The sequence below is a fragment of the Epinephelus fuscoguttatus genome, linkage group LG9 (assembly GCF_011397635.1).
Source record: "Epinephelus fuscoguttatus linkage group LG9, E.fuscoguttatus.final_Chr_v1".
NCBI lineage: Eukaryota > Metazoa > Chordata > Actinopteri > Perciformes > Serranidae > Epinephelus > Epinephelus fuscoguttatus.
The window spans coordinates 33,104,732-33,122,947 of NC_064760.1; the positions used below are offsets into that span (position 1 = coordinate 33,104,732).

The window sequence follows — 18,216 nt, forward strand, 5'->3', positions numbered from 1 at the left end:
CATGTGCATGCACAAACACACTCACGCTCAACATGCAGACACGCAATCCATTACACATCACCAGATGTCTTTAACCTCTGTATTGTTAGTGTTGAGGTGCCTGTGTTTAAAGATGCATGAGTCACGCATCGTGATAAAAACATGTTTCCTTGATGATGTTTCATAACATGTATCCAGGACTTTCCTTCATTTAGTCAGCTGTTACTTCATAGTCATTACCTGCCACGACAATATTGTGACGGCTGTTTTTCACCAGTCTGTGTGTGTGTGTGTGTTATCATGGCAAAATGTGGTCCTGGTGACAACAATTGCAGCGAGAACAACAACAGAAGTACTTGCCAAGTGTTTTAATGTCTGTCTATGGAGTCGCAACTATGCAAGATGCAGTCACAAAACTTTACAGGTGTGTATTTGAGGTCAAAATGAAGGTCAAGTTTGAAGACGGATGTTGTCTGAGCAAAGGAAGCTGGGAGTAGGGGGGTAGGAAGTTGGGAAGGGGCCATTGGTCACCCCACTTCATGCCCCTGGCCGACATTTGTTTTAAGTAGCAGATTGTTGTATGAAAGCTGGATCCCATCGCAAGATGGTCTCTAGTTTTCAAATCTTTTTAAAGAGCTTACTGGTTGGGTTTGGAAAAGACATCATTTCGGCAGCAGTGACCCAGTATGCCCATTATGGGGGAACCGGCAATGGAGTTAGGGGGTAAAGTGTAATATTCATATTCACATGTAAAATAAGACAATATTTTCATTTCAGAATCCATAAAAGGCTCCAGTTTAATAATTTTCTATGCAATCAGTATTTTCCCCACTCGCACTTCCGTCACCTTACCTTTCAGTGTTGTCCTGCCATGTTTCCCCCAATACCGTCAGACACCCTTAAACAATAATGGCGACTGGCCGCATATGATGATGACATGAAAGGACAGTTATTTTCATCAATGTCTGACACCAGAAAAAGCGTCAGTTTTTTGACGACCTTGGAGTGAGACCAGGTTGGTGCAAGTGCACGTTCAAGAGCTTTCCAAGATGGAACACGAGTTACATTAGTGTTGTACAGATCATGTGAGTTACTACTTTAAATTGGCACTATCCAGTCATGCTAACATAATGTCACATGTGCCCAATATCATTTGCCATGAAAATACTGCACAGAATGTATTGGCTAGTTAATTATACATCATTACAACATGAGATCAGTTTATTCAATGCACATCAAGTATCGAGGCATACAGAATACATACTATCTATGCCACCCTATAATTTGTATATTAGGTCTTACGGCTATGTAGGCCCACATGGAAACTGCCTCAGATACCTGTTTGGCATGATGCCAGATACTATTGATATCAGAAAATAGAACCCTCCCATCTGAGTAAATTTTTGTTGCTAGATATAATTGAGTCCATCTAAATTCAATATATTTAGGACTATTTAGTTTCACAAATTTTCCAGTGTAACATTATGATGGTTGTTTTGAATTTAACAGCAGTCAGGTAAGTCATTTGAATATCTGCAGGTGGATGTGGTCACAGTTGGCAGCCATGCCAGCAACACAATGAGCAAAGATCTAAGATGTATCTTTGTGAATCAGTTATCGCAAAAAATAAATAAATAAATTAAAAAATCTCTGTTTGAAGTTACAGTTAAGTGTAAGATCTAATCTTTGGGATCAGGAAAAGATAAGGGAAATAAACAGCTTTTTAGGGTACAGTTTTGCTAGCTTATCCCAAAAGTAACGAGACAACCAGAAGCGAATTGACAAGGGCACGTATCACGCACACAACACTCAGGCAGTGCCCCCGCACATGTTTTTAGGGAGTCATGACTTAAACTCAGTGATACTTTAAGTCAAATGCTAATGTCGGAATGTTGGCATGCTCACAGTGACATTGCTAACATGTCAATGTTTTGCAGGTCTAATGTTTACCATATTCAACATTTTAGTTTGGCCTGCTAGCATGCTAACATTTACTAATTAGCATTAAACACAAAGCACAGCTGAGGCTGAACAACGTTATTATTGTCATGACAAGCATTTTGGGTCAGTTCTTCAACTTAAGATTGGGCAAAATACCTTTGCCCTGTGACTATGTGTGACCATGTGATTCCCTTCTTTTCATGCATGTTCTTTGTTTTTGTACAAAAAAGGTACTGCATCCATTTTGATGAGGTTTAGCTCTTTGACTGTGTTCTATGACTTCTGCCAAAACACTCCTGTCAAATGTGAGATGCTGTAAAGAATGGTGTCACCTGTCAGATACTCCTGTAACTCCCAGATGACCATGTCTAACATGATGATTGTACAACTGCAGCGTAATGCTGGTTGCCCGTGATGCACTGATAGTCAACGCTGCCAACTGGGGCAGAAAAATAAACCCAGCGAAGGCACATGAGAAAAAGCTGTGTTGAAATTTCATGACTGGATGAACCAGAGGACATGTAAGGTTTGATTGGGTTGCAGAAACATCCCCCAGTTCTTACACACACACACACACACTCCTCCCTCCTTATTCTCTGTGTTTGGTAACGGTAACTAAGCTGTGTTGCTCGGGCCAAGGCTTTGTGAGTCACACCAACCAGAACAAAGACCCCATTACTGCACCTCCCTCCACCCTCTCTCTCCCCCTCCCTCCATCTCCTCTCTTCTTCAACCCCTCTGTCCTGCTCTCCTTTAATGCGATGATGAGTGTATTTCCTCTGCTCTCCTCCCCTTGCCTCTGTCCATCCTCTCATTCATTGGCTCCATTGGGGTTTAGGGGGCAGCCCCGTCGAGCCATACATACCTCTGCCCTGACAACAGAGCCGGACAAAGGCAGCAAGGCAGTACAACACAGGAGTCTTGTGCTTTGCAGGCTTTATGGATTGATATTAACATGACAGCAGTGTGGTGTCCTAAGTGTGATGTGTATACATCTACAGTTGACCTTAGCCCCTATGAGCCAGCACTCAGCTCTGACCTGATTAGAGACCAGCTCATCCACAGTGGAGTGGATTCTGGATCAATGCTGTTGGCTGTGACTGAGGCCACAGAGGGAGACCACAGACACTCTGCAGCTACAGCCGGAGATTGAGCAGCGGCTGTTTACCCCACAGCACTGATAGGTGCAGCTTGAGCAGCCATGGGTAAGCGCTCGTTCTCTGGACTGAGAGACGAGGCAGACAGGCTGACCAGGCTGACCCCGGCCTGTGCAGACAGTGCCGGCTGTTTGTCTCTGTGATATAATGGGCTGATGTACCTTTGCCTCAGAGTACATGCGGCAAAAAGTCAGCTGTCAAAGGTTTGATCAGTTCATTTCCAAACATGGTCTTCTTGGTAAGGCAACTTAATCAGAGCAATACTTTTCAACAACAAGTGCTTTAAGTAAGACATAGGAGACACAAAAAGACACATTTAAGTTGGATTTAAAAGAGTAAACTAAAAGATAAAAAGAAGACAAAAAAAATTAAATAGGAGAATAAAAATCACAATGCAATGCAAGATATGAATAAACACCCCCAATCTTTATTTAATAAAAAGCAGTGAGTTTATCTAAGAAATGTGGTGAATAAAACTGAACACTGATTCTTTGTGTGTAGTTTTGACTCTGGAGAAAGTAAGCAGACATATCCCAGATGACCTGAGAGGTCTGAACGATTTAAAACATAGCAGCAGACCACAGATGTCCTTTGGCCCTAAATCATTCAGTGCTTTATAAACAGACAGTCGTATTTGGAAATCAATTCTTTGACAAACAGGAAGTCAGTGTTAAGACCTCAGACTTGGAGTGGCATGATCCACTCTCCTGGTCTCAGCAACAACTTTCTGAATCAGCTGCAGCCGTCTGATTGATTATTAAGGAGACCTGTAAAGACACGGTTAGAGTAGTTAAGGCTACTGAAGATAAATGCATTGACAAGTTTTTCAAAATCCTACTGAGACATAAGGCCTTTAATCCTTGATATATTGTTAAGGTTCTGATAGGACAGACTTTGTAATCGTCTTACTGTGTTGAAATTCAGGTCTGAGTCCATGACGGCACTGAGATGTCTGGCTTGGTTTGTGGTCTTTATTCATGTTACAGATACTAAGCACTGGTTTTTAATTGTTTTTATTTGGCCCCAAAAAATCATTTCAGTTTTATCTCTGTTTATCTGAAAGATGTTTGGGTGCATCCCATCACTGATTTGTTCAATGCACTTATTCATCACTTGTATGGGACCATAGTCATCTGGTGGTATTGTTATATTAATCCATGTATCTGCTGCATAATTATAGTGAGACATTTTATTGTTTTCTATAATCAGAGCTAGTGGGAGTATGTAGATGTTCAACAGAAGAGGCCCAAGAATGGAGCCTTGGGGAACGCCACAACTGTATTCTTGTATGCTCAGATGTCTAACTGTCATTTAGATAGGATTTAAACCAGTTTAGCACTGAACCAGAAAGTACCACACAATATTCCAGTTTGTCTAGTGATATGTGAGATCTAATAATACTAAGACTGAAACTTTTCCTCAGTCTATGTTTAAGAGGGTGTCATTCAAGACCCAAACAAGAGTCTGCTGTGGTGTGGTCGAATCTGGATGGGAAAACATTATAAAACTTGTTTAGGACTATTAAGGTGTTCAGTTGTTGAAAAACAGCAGTTTCAATGATTTTACTTAAAAAGGAGAAAGTTTGATATGGGCCTACAGTTGTTCATTAGTGACACATCTGGATTGCTCTTTTTTAAGAATGGCTTAATAACTGCAGTTTCAGGTGATGTGGGAAATAGCATGAGAATAGAGAGGTGTTGACTATTTGCAGAAGATCTGATCAATCACTGAAACCTCAGAAATGTTAAGACCCCTGAAGATGATCCACCGTCATCCAGAATACAAGACATTTCTTTCGTGCTCCTGTCCTGGAGGTTGTCAATACAAATGTTAAAATCACCAACAATAACGTCACAGTCAAAGTCAAAGAAGATGTCAGACAACCTTTCAGCAAAGTTATCAATACATTTTGCACAGTATATAGGTGGCCTATTGCAAATGCTTAAAAGTGCAGTTCGACAAGAACAATTCAGCTGAAAGCAACATACTCAGAAGAGGAAAAGATTCTGCTTGTTTTAGAAAGAATTATAAAACTCCCACTCTTTTCTCATGCACTCTAGCTTCGCTCTGAATTTGGGATGCCTTGACTCAATAAAACCTGCTGCACTGTTATCATGGTCTGACCTAGTTACAGTTCAAAACATAAAAACAAAATTGTGCAGATGATAAAATCATGAATTAGACATGATTTGTCTTCCAAAGATCTTATATTTAAATGAGCAAAACTTAGTAAGGTAAACGCACTTTGCCATTTTAACAGTTTATGTAACAGGGCTGAAGATGAGGAATGGATATAAAATTTGATTAATTTGCAGAATCGGTTAAGTGTACCCTGTTTCCATATGGTATAACCAGATTGGATTATAGAATAGAGAAAAGAGGAATAGAGAAATCTTTCTGGGGAAATCATAATGATTTTATAATTGAATTACTTCAGTTCTAATCTGCATTATTGGTGTGACACAGCAGAGGTCATAAGTCAAAGTCCTCCCAACAGCCCCCCAGACATTACATACAAAATCTTTTTTCCCCCTTTATTTGATCGATTACAACAGTTCAATTACTTTTATGTAAGTCTTATATAAATTAAGCAGCTCCCTCAAGGGAATTTCTCTGGAAATAATTATCTGCTTAGTAAGCTAAACTAAACTCCAATTACTGTCTGAGGACTTTTTCCTGTAATTAAAACTAGATTGAATAGAAACAAAGTTTATTGGTGGATAGCCCCTTGGTTATGAACCGTTTCATTTTCAAGGGGGTCCAACAAATTTGCTGTATTACTTAATACTAGTAATACTTTTATTAGATCTATTAGAGTACAGGCTTCAGTGTCCTTAATGACCAAGAAAAAAATTCAACTATAAATTATTTTTGTGTTCTACACTTTTTCCCCATGTAATTGAACTGAAATCAGTGTATCACGATCAAGGACACCGAGATGGGTGTGGGTGTATTTCTGATAATTTGACAAATATGCAAACGTATTCAACTATTTCACTCATATTGTCTGGGTTGGGATGATGAAAGAACTAGATGGTGGACACAATGGCAGCAAATTATAGTTTTCTTGTATATATTTAAAGGTCCCATATTGTGCTCATTTTCAGGTTCATACTTGTATTTGGGGATTTGACTAAAACATGTTTTCATGCTTTGATGTTCGAAAAATATAAATATATATTTTTTCTCATAGTGTCTGTCTAAATATACCTGTATTCACCCTCTGTCTGAAACATTCTGTTTTAGCTCCTGTCTCTTAAAGCTCCCCTCCCAAAAAAGCCCAGTCTGCTCTGACTGGTCAGTTTTTCCAGGTCTTCCACATCTGTCCTCTTGGTCACTGCAGGCACAGATGCTGCAGCAGCAGTTTCCACCTATATATAGAATAGTTGTGACATCACAACTTCCTGGAACTCCTGACAGCTCGTTTTAAGGCACAGTTTCTGAATATGGACTGGATGCATTTCTTGATACTTTTCACGGTATTCACTGAGGACCTATAATGGCTTTATAATAAAAAACACATGGAAATCTGGATTCTTACAATATGGGGCCCCTAATTGCCCTTTCAGGTGTAAATGAAGCTGCTTTAGGGTTCTGCTATTGTGCATGTTGGCTCACTGTCACACTATCATGACTCACTGGGATGCTTGAATGGAACAGAGCAATCATTAATGTTATTAGAAACACCTATGCTTTTTTCCGACAATTACAAGTCGAAATGTCTGCGGTGAAAAAGGCAAATTAAGAAAGAACACGGACTATAACGGTGACAAGAAGTAAACACAAATAGATGTCCCTTTATTCGTCATCTGGAAACAAGGATTTTGACAATCCCTGGGTAATATGGTGCATCTCACAACTGCACATACTAACAATGTCAAATTTAAGTCCATAGTAGCTGCTACAGTAGAGTGGCATGTCAAAGCAAGAGGACATAATGTTCTCTAAGTTAATGATTGGCCAAAAAATGGGATGCGGTCTTTTATTCATGGTGAACAACATGTAAATTTAATAGTTTGGCACTTTTCTCCTGTATATATTTTTAGACACATAATTAATTATCACAGCACATGGTCGTCTCAGGGCACAAATGAACCTTGACTTGTTGAAGAGGACAAATAGGATCTATTGTTATATTTAAAAGTCTGACCTCCCACATTGTTTACACGTGACTGACAGCACTGGTGCCAAAGTACATTGTCCAGGGCTACCACTGCCAAATGGGGAGCATCATGGGAAGGAAGCCGCCACCAGTGTTCCTCCTCGCTCCTCTTCACACTGTTGTTCCTCGGTGTTCAGCCTTAATTGGTTAGTTCCAGGAACACTCGAGGTTGCAGCTACACACACAAACCAACACACACTGAAGCAGCCATATTAATTAGCCCTGTGCAGTAGCTGTGTCCCTCCATCCTCTGCGGCCCTTTTCACTTTGTCAGGTGTTTCTTCACAGACCACAGAACATATCAAATGCAGACTCAGTTGCTCTGTGCCTCCCTCTGCTGGATGCAGCTCACACTACAACAATTAAATCCTGAATTACTCAAAGTAAAGCTGTTACTCACCTGAACCTGAGAACATAAAACGGCTCCATATCAAGAGTTTTTCTCCTTGTTAGTCTTGTCATTTTGCATCAGTGTCAAAGCAGACGTCTCCCAGCAGTGACAGTGTTGTGTGATGTGGTTAAGTCACAGATTCCCACACAAATGCAGACAGTTTACTCACAGGATACATCTTTGATCTTTCATATCCTCTGTGACAGAGCTGTGTAATGCAGGGATGATTGTTGTAGCTGATAGCTGTGCTACAGCTCAGTGTGTCTGGGCACAGCCGTCAAGCCTAAAGCCTTGTGTCTCCTGTCTTATCAGTTTGACCAACGTTTGACTTGTATACAAAAATGCTCATGTGCGTGTATTATCTGATCAGTAGCTTGCAGAGGAACTGGGTGGATGGCAGCCAATAACAAGCTGGATATGTTTCCATTCATTAGAAAAGAGTTTTGCTGCTGAACCATCCCAACCTGTGTTTAATGCTCTGCATCAGTTTTACTGTGCAAAGGATTCGCTGCAGAAAAATGTAAACAGAAATGTGTGCTATTGGTCAGCAGGAGAGATATGACAAACAAACAGAACACTCCCATTAGAAACTGTGAAGAACAACATCGTATAAAATCCTACTTAAGATGCTGCCGTGTTTGGTTTAGTACTGCAAACATTTGCTGTAGCGGCGTCTTTCGTTTTAACATCTTATCTCTGGTTGTGTGCTAGATCAAACAGTTGAGAGACTGCAGGATGAGAGCATGTTTATAATAAGAACATGATTATAATCTCTTTCTGCAAAAATGTGCCAACAGCAAGCATTTAAAATGTAAACTGAGGAAACCTTTGATTGAAAATTCCACATTAAAAACATTTTACAATAGCTATCAGCCTACTGTGACATATTCATCATACTACATGTATTGTTTTGTATATTTTTAATACATGTTACAGGTTTATAAACTAAGATGGCATTTCCTGGAACTGCCTCTTTACTGAAAGGGAGACTATGTCTGCCAAAAGTCAGCCATTAGTAATTACAGACAGCGGTACAAAATTTTCCAAACTAGGCTCCTTATCCACACCCTCTCCAGCACCACCACCATGAACCCAGTGTTATACAGCCATCCAGCCATGTTCTGTTTTGCGTATATATTGAGCATAGTGTTAGTTCAGGCAGGACTCGATGTCAAGCTCAGCTCACATCCCAGCTACATCAGCTGATCTCCAACAGCCCAATCAACTGATGGAGCAGCTGACTGATGAAAGGGAGTCAGCTCATAGATCACATGACTCCTTTCTATGCAACCAACTGGCAAATCTCATTCAGAGCACCCTATTTAAACTGCTCTGGCCTGCCTACTGTTGCTGCTTCGTCTGCAAGCTGCTTCACAACCGGCCTCCACCCCAGCTCCTCCTTTTCATGCTTTGACATTGGCTTATCAATGTCATTTCTGTTTGTCATTGATGCTGGCTCTGTTCTGCTCCTGGAGGGTCTTTGATGCTGTTCTCCCTGCCTTAAGCCTACACACTACACAAGTTTCACCGCGATTTTGACGTCGCAGAGGATCTTGAGAGCCACCTTGGGTCGGAGGTGAGTCAGCAGATAGTCTGACACGACGAATCCTCATGTGTGAAGAAGCCTACGAGCAAGTCGCCCCCTCGTCTGTGACTGGGATTGGACATCTGGCATGCTAGAAAACTGGAGAAGTGTGACATGACTGACAATGAGAGGCGGGATACGTCCCACGTCAGCACGCAGGAGGATGGAAGAAATGTGAGGAAGACAAGCCACAGGGTTGCCACTTGCCAGGTCCCCTTATTAGCCATGACTTTGGGCTTGTTTCTAAAGTGGAGTTGCTTATTTGGGCGTGCTCTCTAAACATCACCTTCCTCTATATATATCTGTCTAATAAGTTATTTAAATGTATGATAGTCGCAAGATCTGGCAACACTGACAAGCCGGCAAGCAACAACAACAAAAATGGCAACGTCCACAGGATCACGGGGAGCGCCTTGTGTTTGGACCCAGGCCCTGGAGGCAGATCTGATTCAACACTGGGAAGAATATCCATGCCTTTACAATGTGTTGTCTCCAAGTTTGGTGACGTCACCGCATTATCTGGGGCTCTGTCGGTAAGGGCTCGGAGGTCATAATGCAGTTGGTGAGACTCCCGCTGACAAAAATACACATCGCCAGGTATGAACACTCAAAAGTTTACAATACTCTCTGTGACGCAAAATCAGGGTGAAAATCTTGTCATGTCGGGGCGTTGGTGGCTTAGTGGCAGAGCAGGCGCCCCATGTACAAGGCTGTTGCCACAGCGGCCCGGGCTCGAATCCAGCCTGTGGCCCTTTGCTGCATGTCATCCCCCTCTCTCCCCCTTCACGCTCACCTGTCCTGTCCAATAAAGGCAAAATGGCCAAAAAAATATCTACAAAAAAAAAAAAAAGAAAATCTTGTAATGTGAACTGGGCTTTAGTTTGTCATGTTGGCACATGGAAGGGCAGGGAGGTTTGCTCTCTCTGCCTCAGGCTTTCCTTATTTGCACATGAAAGGGCAGACAGGTGTCCTCTCGCCGCCTTATGCTTTCCATGTAGGCGCATGGAAGAGGCTCTCTGAGTAGGCCTGAGGAAAGGCAGAGAGGCCCCAGAACAGAGCCATACGGCCAAATACCGCAAATGGAAATAAAGTTTTCTTGGACTGAAGTGTTTCTGACTGAAATATATTTAATATGACTTTGAAGCACAAAAGGTCAAGTCAGTTATATCACATTTTCTTTCAAAAAGGGCTGTGACAGAAGTGATAAAAGCCCTATAATGAATGATGATAAAAGTAAAATCAAACACTGTTTGAAGAAGTTTCTGCAGTGCATTAAATCCTATCAGAATCATAAGTGAACAAATAAGTTAATTCTTCATCTATCACCATTTCCAAATCCAGTGTTACAGACTCATCCATTCCGAGTACTGTTTTGCACACATACACTCAATATTATTTGGCATTTTGACTTAGCTAGTCAGGCTGCAGTTCATTTAACATCTTTACATGTTCTTTTCACATCTGATGCCTGCTGTTATTGTAAAAAGCTGTGCAATAATTGCTTGGTGTAATAATTAGTGTGATGAGGAGTATAAGATGACATGTTGAAATGTGTTGTATTGAAGTAAGTCAGTAAGTAAGTTGTTGGTACTTGATCTAATTTAAAATTCAACCATTGACCTGTGCAGGAGGGCCAACGGGGGGCTGGGGTCATCTGTATCCTTTGACAACCCCCCCCCCCCCCCCCTCCCGATGGCGAGGCTGACTGTCTTTTGAGAGAAGACATAACACAGTGTTCTTTTTACTACAAAGGAAGAGTGAAGTTCAAAGGAATAAAAAGCATATTTACTCTATTCAATACACAACTACAGCCTCAGTTTATCTGGTATGACCAGCTGTTCACAGTGTCCTGTACTTGTGCTACTGTTACACTCTGTTTTAGTCTGACACACATAAACATTTCAGTGATTTTATCACAAAAACAAAAAGGTCATGTAAACACACTGTGTTAGGTTGTGTGAATTTTTAGCCACAGGGGCCATTGCTCAGTTAAAGTTACATAGTCTTGTTACAGGCCCCTAAAAATTATTATTTACTCAGAATATCTACTATTAAAAATAGTTTTATTATATAAATAAAATATAAAAATACCAAGGAATATTGTACAGAAGACTTTCAGTGAAAGGAGCTTTTTCTCCTCTGTGGTTTGCTGTAGAGGACAGCATAATGCAGCCATAAATTTACCAGCCATAATGACCTCCTCAGGCAGGAGGAGAAAGCTGAAAGGGAGAGAAGAGGCTCCAGGCCCAGAGAGGAACTCTGGGGATTTTGTAGCGTTGGTGAATAAGTCTGAGGCCTGGAGTCTTTTAAAAGTTTTGAGTGAAGTGAGAAGAACAGTTCTAGCAGCACAATTATCCAGACCAGGCTGCAGCTGAGCTGAGCCCAGTAAGAAGTCCTGAATCTGCGAGTCTGCTGAGGCCAGCGAGACACCAGCGTGGCCTCCAGTCCCAGCAGCCCCAGCAGGAGCAGAGAGGCCAGGTGGTGAGCATCAAGCAGCTGCTGACAGAGCACACTCACAGCCTCCCTCCACCAAAAGGAACTCCCCTCCCTCATGTGGCCCATCTCAGTCTCAAAACCCACCTCCTCCTCCTCTTCCTCCATCCACCAGGCTCCCAGCTGAAGCATCCAGCGCAGCAGCAGGAGACTGTCTGCGAGAGCCAGCCGGCCCAGCAGCACAGTGGAGGGCTTAGTGGAGATGTGAGGGGAGCAGAGCAGTAACAGGGCCCGCAGGCTGAGCACACAGCCCACCAGTAGGGGGAGGCCTGCAGCGTGGGGGAACAGCAGAACCATCACCAGCTTCAAAAATAAGAACCTTCGCAGCCACCCTCTGGACGCTGGGACAACTCCTTCTTTGACTGAGCCAGGCCAGCACCAAGAGCCCATCTCCCAGACTGACTTCAAAACTTGGTTTGATCTGCAGAGTTCAACACGTGGACATTAGCTCTGTACCTTGATTTGGACAATCTCTTTAGTATAAACATTCAGAATCTCTGCTCCACCCATTAAAAGGTGCACACACACACACACACACACACACACACACACACACACACCCTGGATTATCTCCACCACATAACTCTCTTTAAAGCTTTCTTCTTCATTATGAGTAAGCCAGTGTTGAGTAAGAAGGCAGAGGCCCAGGCAAGAAAACAAGCCATCAGTAAATTCCTCAGTTTTATAGGAAGCATTTAACATGACTGAGGTTGAACATCACCGAGCCTTACCTAAGCTAACTTTCACTGAAAATGCATCTCTGGGGCATAAATTTGATTTACTTTAAAATGAATAACCCTCATAAATCTTAAGGAACATTAAAATATTCATGAAGGAACATAATTAAAGTTTAGTTTATGTATGACAACTATTAAAAAGAGTCAGAAAAGTGTGTTTTATATCAGCCAGCATAATAATATTTACATTTCACTGAATTTGATACATGTAACTCATCTTAATGTCTCTATTACCATATACCATATGGAACACAAACATGCGTCGCCTTAGCTCTCTCCTCCCCACTACCCCTCAGCTCCAAAGATGACCTCTGTGTTATTCCTAATATCTAGAGGAGTTCTTCATATTCAGAACTTCATAGTTAAACATGGATTCTACTCATCTATCTGCCTTTAAACAAAGCTTTGAATCTTGTCTGTGTGGGACTCACCTGCGTTCTGGCAGGAAGTTGAACGTCATCGTCCTGCTTCACCTGGATGTGGGCTGGTAACTTTTTACCTCCATGCCAGTGCCTCCTCTCACAGAGGCTGAATGAGTGTAAGAGTATCTCTCTTCTCTTTATTAGCGCTGGTTGCTTCAGCTCTACTGGTTCCCGCTCGGCAAATGTCATCATGTCTCGTCTGGAGGAGAGCCAGACTGCATCTGACTCACGTTGGTGGAGGATTTGTGCCTGAGGGTTTTCCGTGCATCATTGACATCAGTGTAAACCTGTATGTGTGTGTGTGTGTGTGTGTGCGTGTTTCCGTGCAATGTGGGGCTTTGAATGGGAGAAGTGGTGCCAGGGAGTGAGTTCCCAAAATACCTTGCATGAATTCTGTCAAGGAACTGATGGTGAGGAGGTTTTCATACTGACTAAGATCAAATGAATATAGATATAAAGCTTATTAAAGATGCAGAGGCAATGTAATAAATATTTCCATAGATTTCATTATTACTGAATGATTTACACGGTCTCAGTGTGAGTGTGACAAGCGACATGTGTTTTCAGTATTTTGGGTGCTGTTTCCACAGCAACCTGGGTGCGATCTCCATGATATCTGGCCTTTGTTAACAAAGAATGTGACTCTGCTCTCAGTTGAGTAATCACTCGACTCACTCAGGCGTAATGATCTGAATGCATAATTCATTACTCCCATCTTTGCTCTGATGGTTGACTGGATACAGGTGGTTTTTGTTTGTCACACGTGACAGCTTTTAACAGGTGAGGTGTGCGAGTAAGTGTGTATCACACAACATGATGAGTATATGTGTGCAAACATCTGTCAGAAAGAAATCAACACGGCCTTCTCAAAATTGAGTGTCTGTGTCAGCAGGGTCAAATACGACACTGGCAGGCCACAGCCGGCCCACCAAAGGCTCCAACCTGGCCCACTGGATGACTCTGCACACCTGATATTGATGCACCTGTGAAGGCTAAGAGATGTCAAGTTTCAGGAGCAAGTTAAACAGTGGTTGACTTCATGTAAAATGCTGCTTTACAGGAGTGGAAGTTTATGGAAAAATGTACATGTAATAACAGTGAGTAATAGACTGCACTTATTTTACTGAAGACATCTCAGGCTGTTCATCATCTGTTTTGTAATTTCTATTAATGGATTCTGTATATGTATGCAGACTCTGGAGAACAAGACTTTGGCAGAGAAAGAAGCAGTCTGGTTTCTGTTTCTGTTCTGTAGTCCACGGGGTGTCTACCAGGCATGTCTGAACGGCAGGTAAGCAGTCTGTTTGGAGAGGCGGAGCACATTGGCTGAAATGCAATCTCAGAACCCTTCAGCTATTGTCTGACGATGATGTAGCTTTATATTAGCTTTTTAAAAAAGTGTAGCTGCACTCATACGCAAATGTATTTTTATACAGTTTAGCTGAAAGGGCTGGCAAGAGTAAGCCTTGGCCTGGATATCACTGGCTACACCAGAGAAAATAATGGTGGTCGCATAGCTATGTCACCACCATGACAAGACTGTAAAGCTGTGTTCGGTGTAATGACGTGCTGTTGTCTCCTTTAGCCACTTGTCAGCAACCACCTTTTTTAAAAAACACATAAAAGCTATAAAATTCATGAGTAGGGTGTTTACTGATGTATTTTATGTTTTAGAGCAAAAAGTGATCGTCTCTTAAACTTAAATGTCTGAAGGTATCTGTTAACCACAGACCTTCAGACATCTAACCAAAAAACTATTCAGAAAACCCACTGATTTGAGACAAGGGAACCGGGAGCACTAAAATGCTAACTCATTTCCAGGTTTTAGGATTCATTCCTGCAGCACTCTCTTGCCCCCCGGAGGCTTATCACCAGACCGCCAGCCAGAGGCTTCCAGTATTGTCTGTTTTGTAAATGGATGAATGTTCTCAGAATGTACTTGTACTTCCTTATTATATAATGGTTTTACTGATGCGGCCCACTTGAGATCAAATTGGGTTGTATGTAGCCCATGAACTATAATGCATTCTGTATGTTTATATGTACTAACTTGCTTTTGAAGGAAAGGTAACTGCAGCCTGGATTATGTTCACTGGAAAAAATATGACAGATAGTTGTAGAATGTGCACATTTCCAAACTGTATATATAAATGAGTTGTCTTGCATGTTTTTAACTCTAAATATGCAGATTAAGTATTATGCCAAAACAGTTATTTTGGCTTATGACTCAAAATAGCATTTTCAAAGCATGTTATGTTTCCTGAGGTCTGAGTGGAAGTGACCGCAGTCATGTCAGACAAAAAGCCCAAACGTTGTGTTCATATAGGCCTACGAAGCCTTTTCCACAGCTCTCTTTGTGTGTCCAGGCCTACAGCTTCACAAAACCAGATCATATTAATAAAGACACTATTTACAGATAATGAGATAACTACCGTGATTAGTGAATCTCTCCTCTCATTTATGTGGAACACGCCCATGATGTCTGGAATTACTACTGCATGGAGTCACAGCTGACACAGACGATATCATACAACCGTTAAAAGACTCGAAGATTGCCTTGTGACTCACGACCTGACCACGATCACTGATAACATCCAGTAAATTAACTTGCAATTAAGCTATACTGGAAAGCGCTTATAAAATAGGGATCACCTCATCGAGTGCTCATCATCATATAAACAGTACTGGGAAGCTTTTTGAAGATGTGTGCTCAGGGGAGATAAGCACGGGTCTCTTTGTTCCTTTTTTTAAACACTGTCAAATTGATTTATCTGTGTGTTTGCAAACACTCAACTTTTTCTGTGTCATCCTGGATAGGTGTGGGAGGTTATCTAAACAAGGTCCGAAGCAATTCCTTTGGTGAATGTTAATAAAATGAAATGTAGCGGTTAAGGATCATTTGATTACATTATATTTTCCCATGTACAGAGATGATGCACTATGAGAGAATTTTAATTATGTAATTTCAATAAATAAAGTGCTATTCTATTATGTTATGTGTGCTTTGCACATACGTCGTTTATGAACAGTCAGACATACCGCTTTTTCTACTGACCTGAAACAACCAGGATGTTTAAAACAATATCTTTACATCACCAACACTCTGAACTCCTGCACGCACGATGTCAGCAACTAGGAAACCACAGAAGTTTTTAAGTTGTTTGTTCCCCTCCAGTGTTCTGGTTGGGTCCTATCTCTGAGAACTGCTTTGTGAAACACTCCACCAAAGTGCTGAGGTAAACGGTAAATTTCAGAGATAATGTGACCTAAATAAACATCCTAGTCTGTGGGGTATTACGAGCTCAGTCAGAGCAACAAAAAAGACCATCTGAATCACAGTAGATCTCAAAGTAAATAGACCACCAGGGTATTAATAGTCTTTGACTTAAATAAGACAGCTTTTATTATCTCAGCTTCATATATCTGTCTGTTGAATTGTGATAAATCTGCTGAACTAAACTCTACTTTACAAGTAGGCAAGGAGTGCTGGGAAGCTTAACAACTACCCAGCGGTGTAAATATACAAATTATAAAATTAATCACACAGTGATAGTTGATGTGTGTGTTGACTCAAGGGAAACAGCTGCTCTCACTTCCATGAAAGGAGCGGTGTTGGAGCAAAGGCTGAGAAGTTGCTGGGCCCCGATCAAATATGCAGGGTATCTGTATCCAGTAAACACAAGTTAACAAGCATTCATACCTAAATGATTGCATAGGTGGTTTGTTGGGTCCTTCTAAAACAACTCATGTGAGTGCTTTGTGATCTACTAACTCCATACTTTAAGTTAAAGAAATTTCAGACAAGCTGTTGTAGCCTACATAAAGGAATATTTAGCAGCTCAAGAGTCAGATATTTCCTTCAGGAGTTGGCACAGATAAAGACAAAGCTATAAGGAGAGTGAATGTTGGACTTACATGATCCTGTCTGGGTTTAGCTTTTCCTGTGGCCCTTTTTCATTGGAAACAGCTAAAGAGTACAAATATCTGGTTTGATCTTAACAGAATACTCAGATTACAATGAAGCTGTCAAGCATTTAGCAATGCATGCCAGTAGAGCTCTGGGTGCAGTTATAGCCAAATGTAAATGCATGGGTGGTTTCCCTTTCAAATGTTATACTAAACTGTTTGAACACCAACAGACCTTCAGGTAAGTTAATTAACGTATTGTTGTTAACCTAACTTAATGAGTGGTGTTTCCCAGGCTTGGGGGTCCACAGGCTATGTACATGGTTCCAAAAAAATGTGTTGAAAATGATATACTATGGCGCTGTATTAGATTATAGCCGACATTCAGCGCCCCCACGACAACCTGATTATGTAAATGTTTATTTCATCTATCTATCTATCTATCTATCTATCTATCTATCTATCTACCTTTAAAGTACACACAAACTTCAATGCTTCATAAATGCAAATGTTTCTCCATAATTGCTGAATAAGTTTAGGGACAGACTGTGTTCACATTTTGAAGAAAACAATGTTAGTGTCAGTAGGAAATAGCACACCAACCAGAGTCTCTGGTGTCAAGTTACACACTTGTTATCCACCACGGCCTCCTCTTTAAGAGAGTTTGCAGCAGCATTAAGAGCATCACACTGCAACATGTCTCTTGCTAGAGAGGACAGTTTCAAACTGGAGGTAGCATGTTCCATTTTAATTAAAATTCCCCCCTTTTTACATTATTTGGAAGGGTCCCTCATGAGTGCCAGTTGCTGCTGTTGTGAGTGCAGTGCAGGGTTAGTCCAATTTATCTGAGAATTAATCCATATTAACCAATTCTGACCAATTTACTCAGTGCCATTCCAACATCTGTATTTTTCATGTCACAGCCAACCAGCCAACCAACCAACCAACCAACCAAACAACCAACCAACCGGAAAGATGTCTAAATGCAAAACAAAGGACCCACTTCCCACCCACACACTGTCAAGCAGGTCTTTTTCACAGCACATATTTGACTTGACACACCATTAACCAAATCAATAATGGCTGCATTCCATGTAAGTGTGACAGTGATTCTGTTATTGTGCTTGCTCACTGCACCCTTTGATATGTTAACAACTGACTGAATGGGTGTTATCAGTGGTTATTAGCCTCACAGATATGGGTTAGAAGCATGGCTTTTATAAACTAATGGACCTAGCAGCCATGATGTCCCCCATTGGTTTGCGGACTCCATTGTTGAAGCCATCTTTTTTTTTGTGGAACCATGAGTGACCATAAATGTGACCAGAGGGTGAGGACTTGGACCATTTCAGATGTTCCTCTTTACCAGTTTGACACGAAGGGGACAGAAGTAACAAGGTTTCCAAGTAATAATAATAATGTTTATTAAATGTATGAACTAAA

At 41.3% G+C, this 18,216-nt stretch overlaps 1 protein-coding gene across 1 annotated transcript; it reads right to left on the bottom strand.

The window, feature by feature from the left end:
• Positions 1 to 10,483: 10,483 nt before the first annotated feature.
• LOC125894758 (uncharacterized) lies at positions 10,484 to 13,004 on the bottom strand. The gene is made up of 2 exons (XM_049586340.1): positions 12,877 to 13,004; positions 10,484 to 12,129 (listed from the first exon to the last, which is right to left on the bottom strand). Exons 1-2 carry the CDS (start codon positions 12,903 to 12,905, stop codon positions 11,331 to 11,333), a joined length of 828 nt encoding a protein of 275 aa, XP_049442297.1. The 5' UTR covers positions 12,906 to 13,004; the 3' UTR covers positions 10,484 to 11,330.
• Between the last annotated feature and the right edge of the window lie 5,212 nt (positions 13,005 to 18,216).

Bases quoted from the DNA above. Each gene is read 5' to 3' on its own strand.
- LOC125894758 (XM_049586340.1), bottom strand. From the start codon at position 12,905: ATGACGTTCAACTTCCTGCCAGAACGCAG. The intron at 12,130-12,876 runs GTGAGTCCCACA...TGAACTCTGCAG, and splicing joins AACTTCCTGCCAGAACGCAG to ATCAAACCAAGTTTTGAAGT.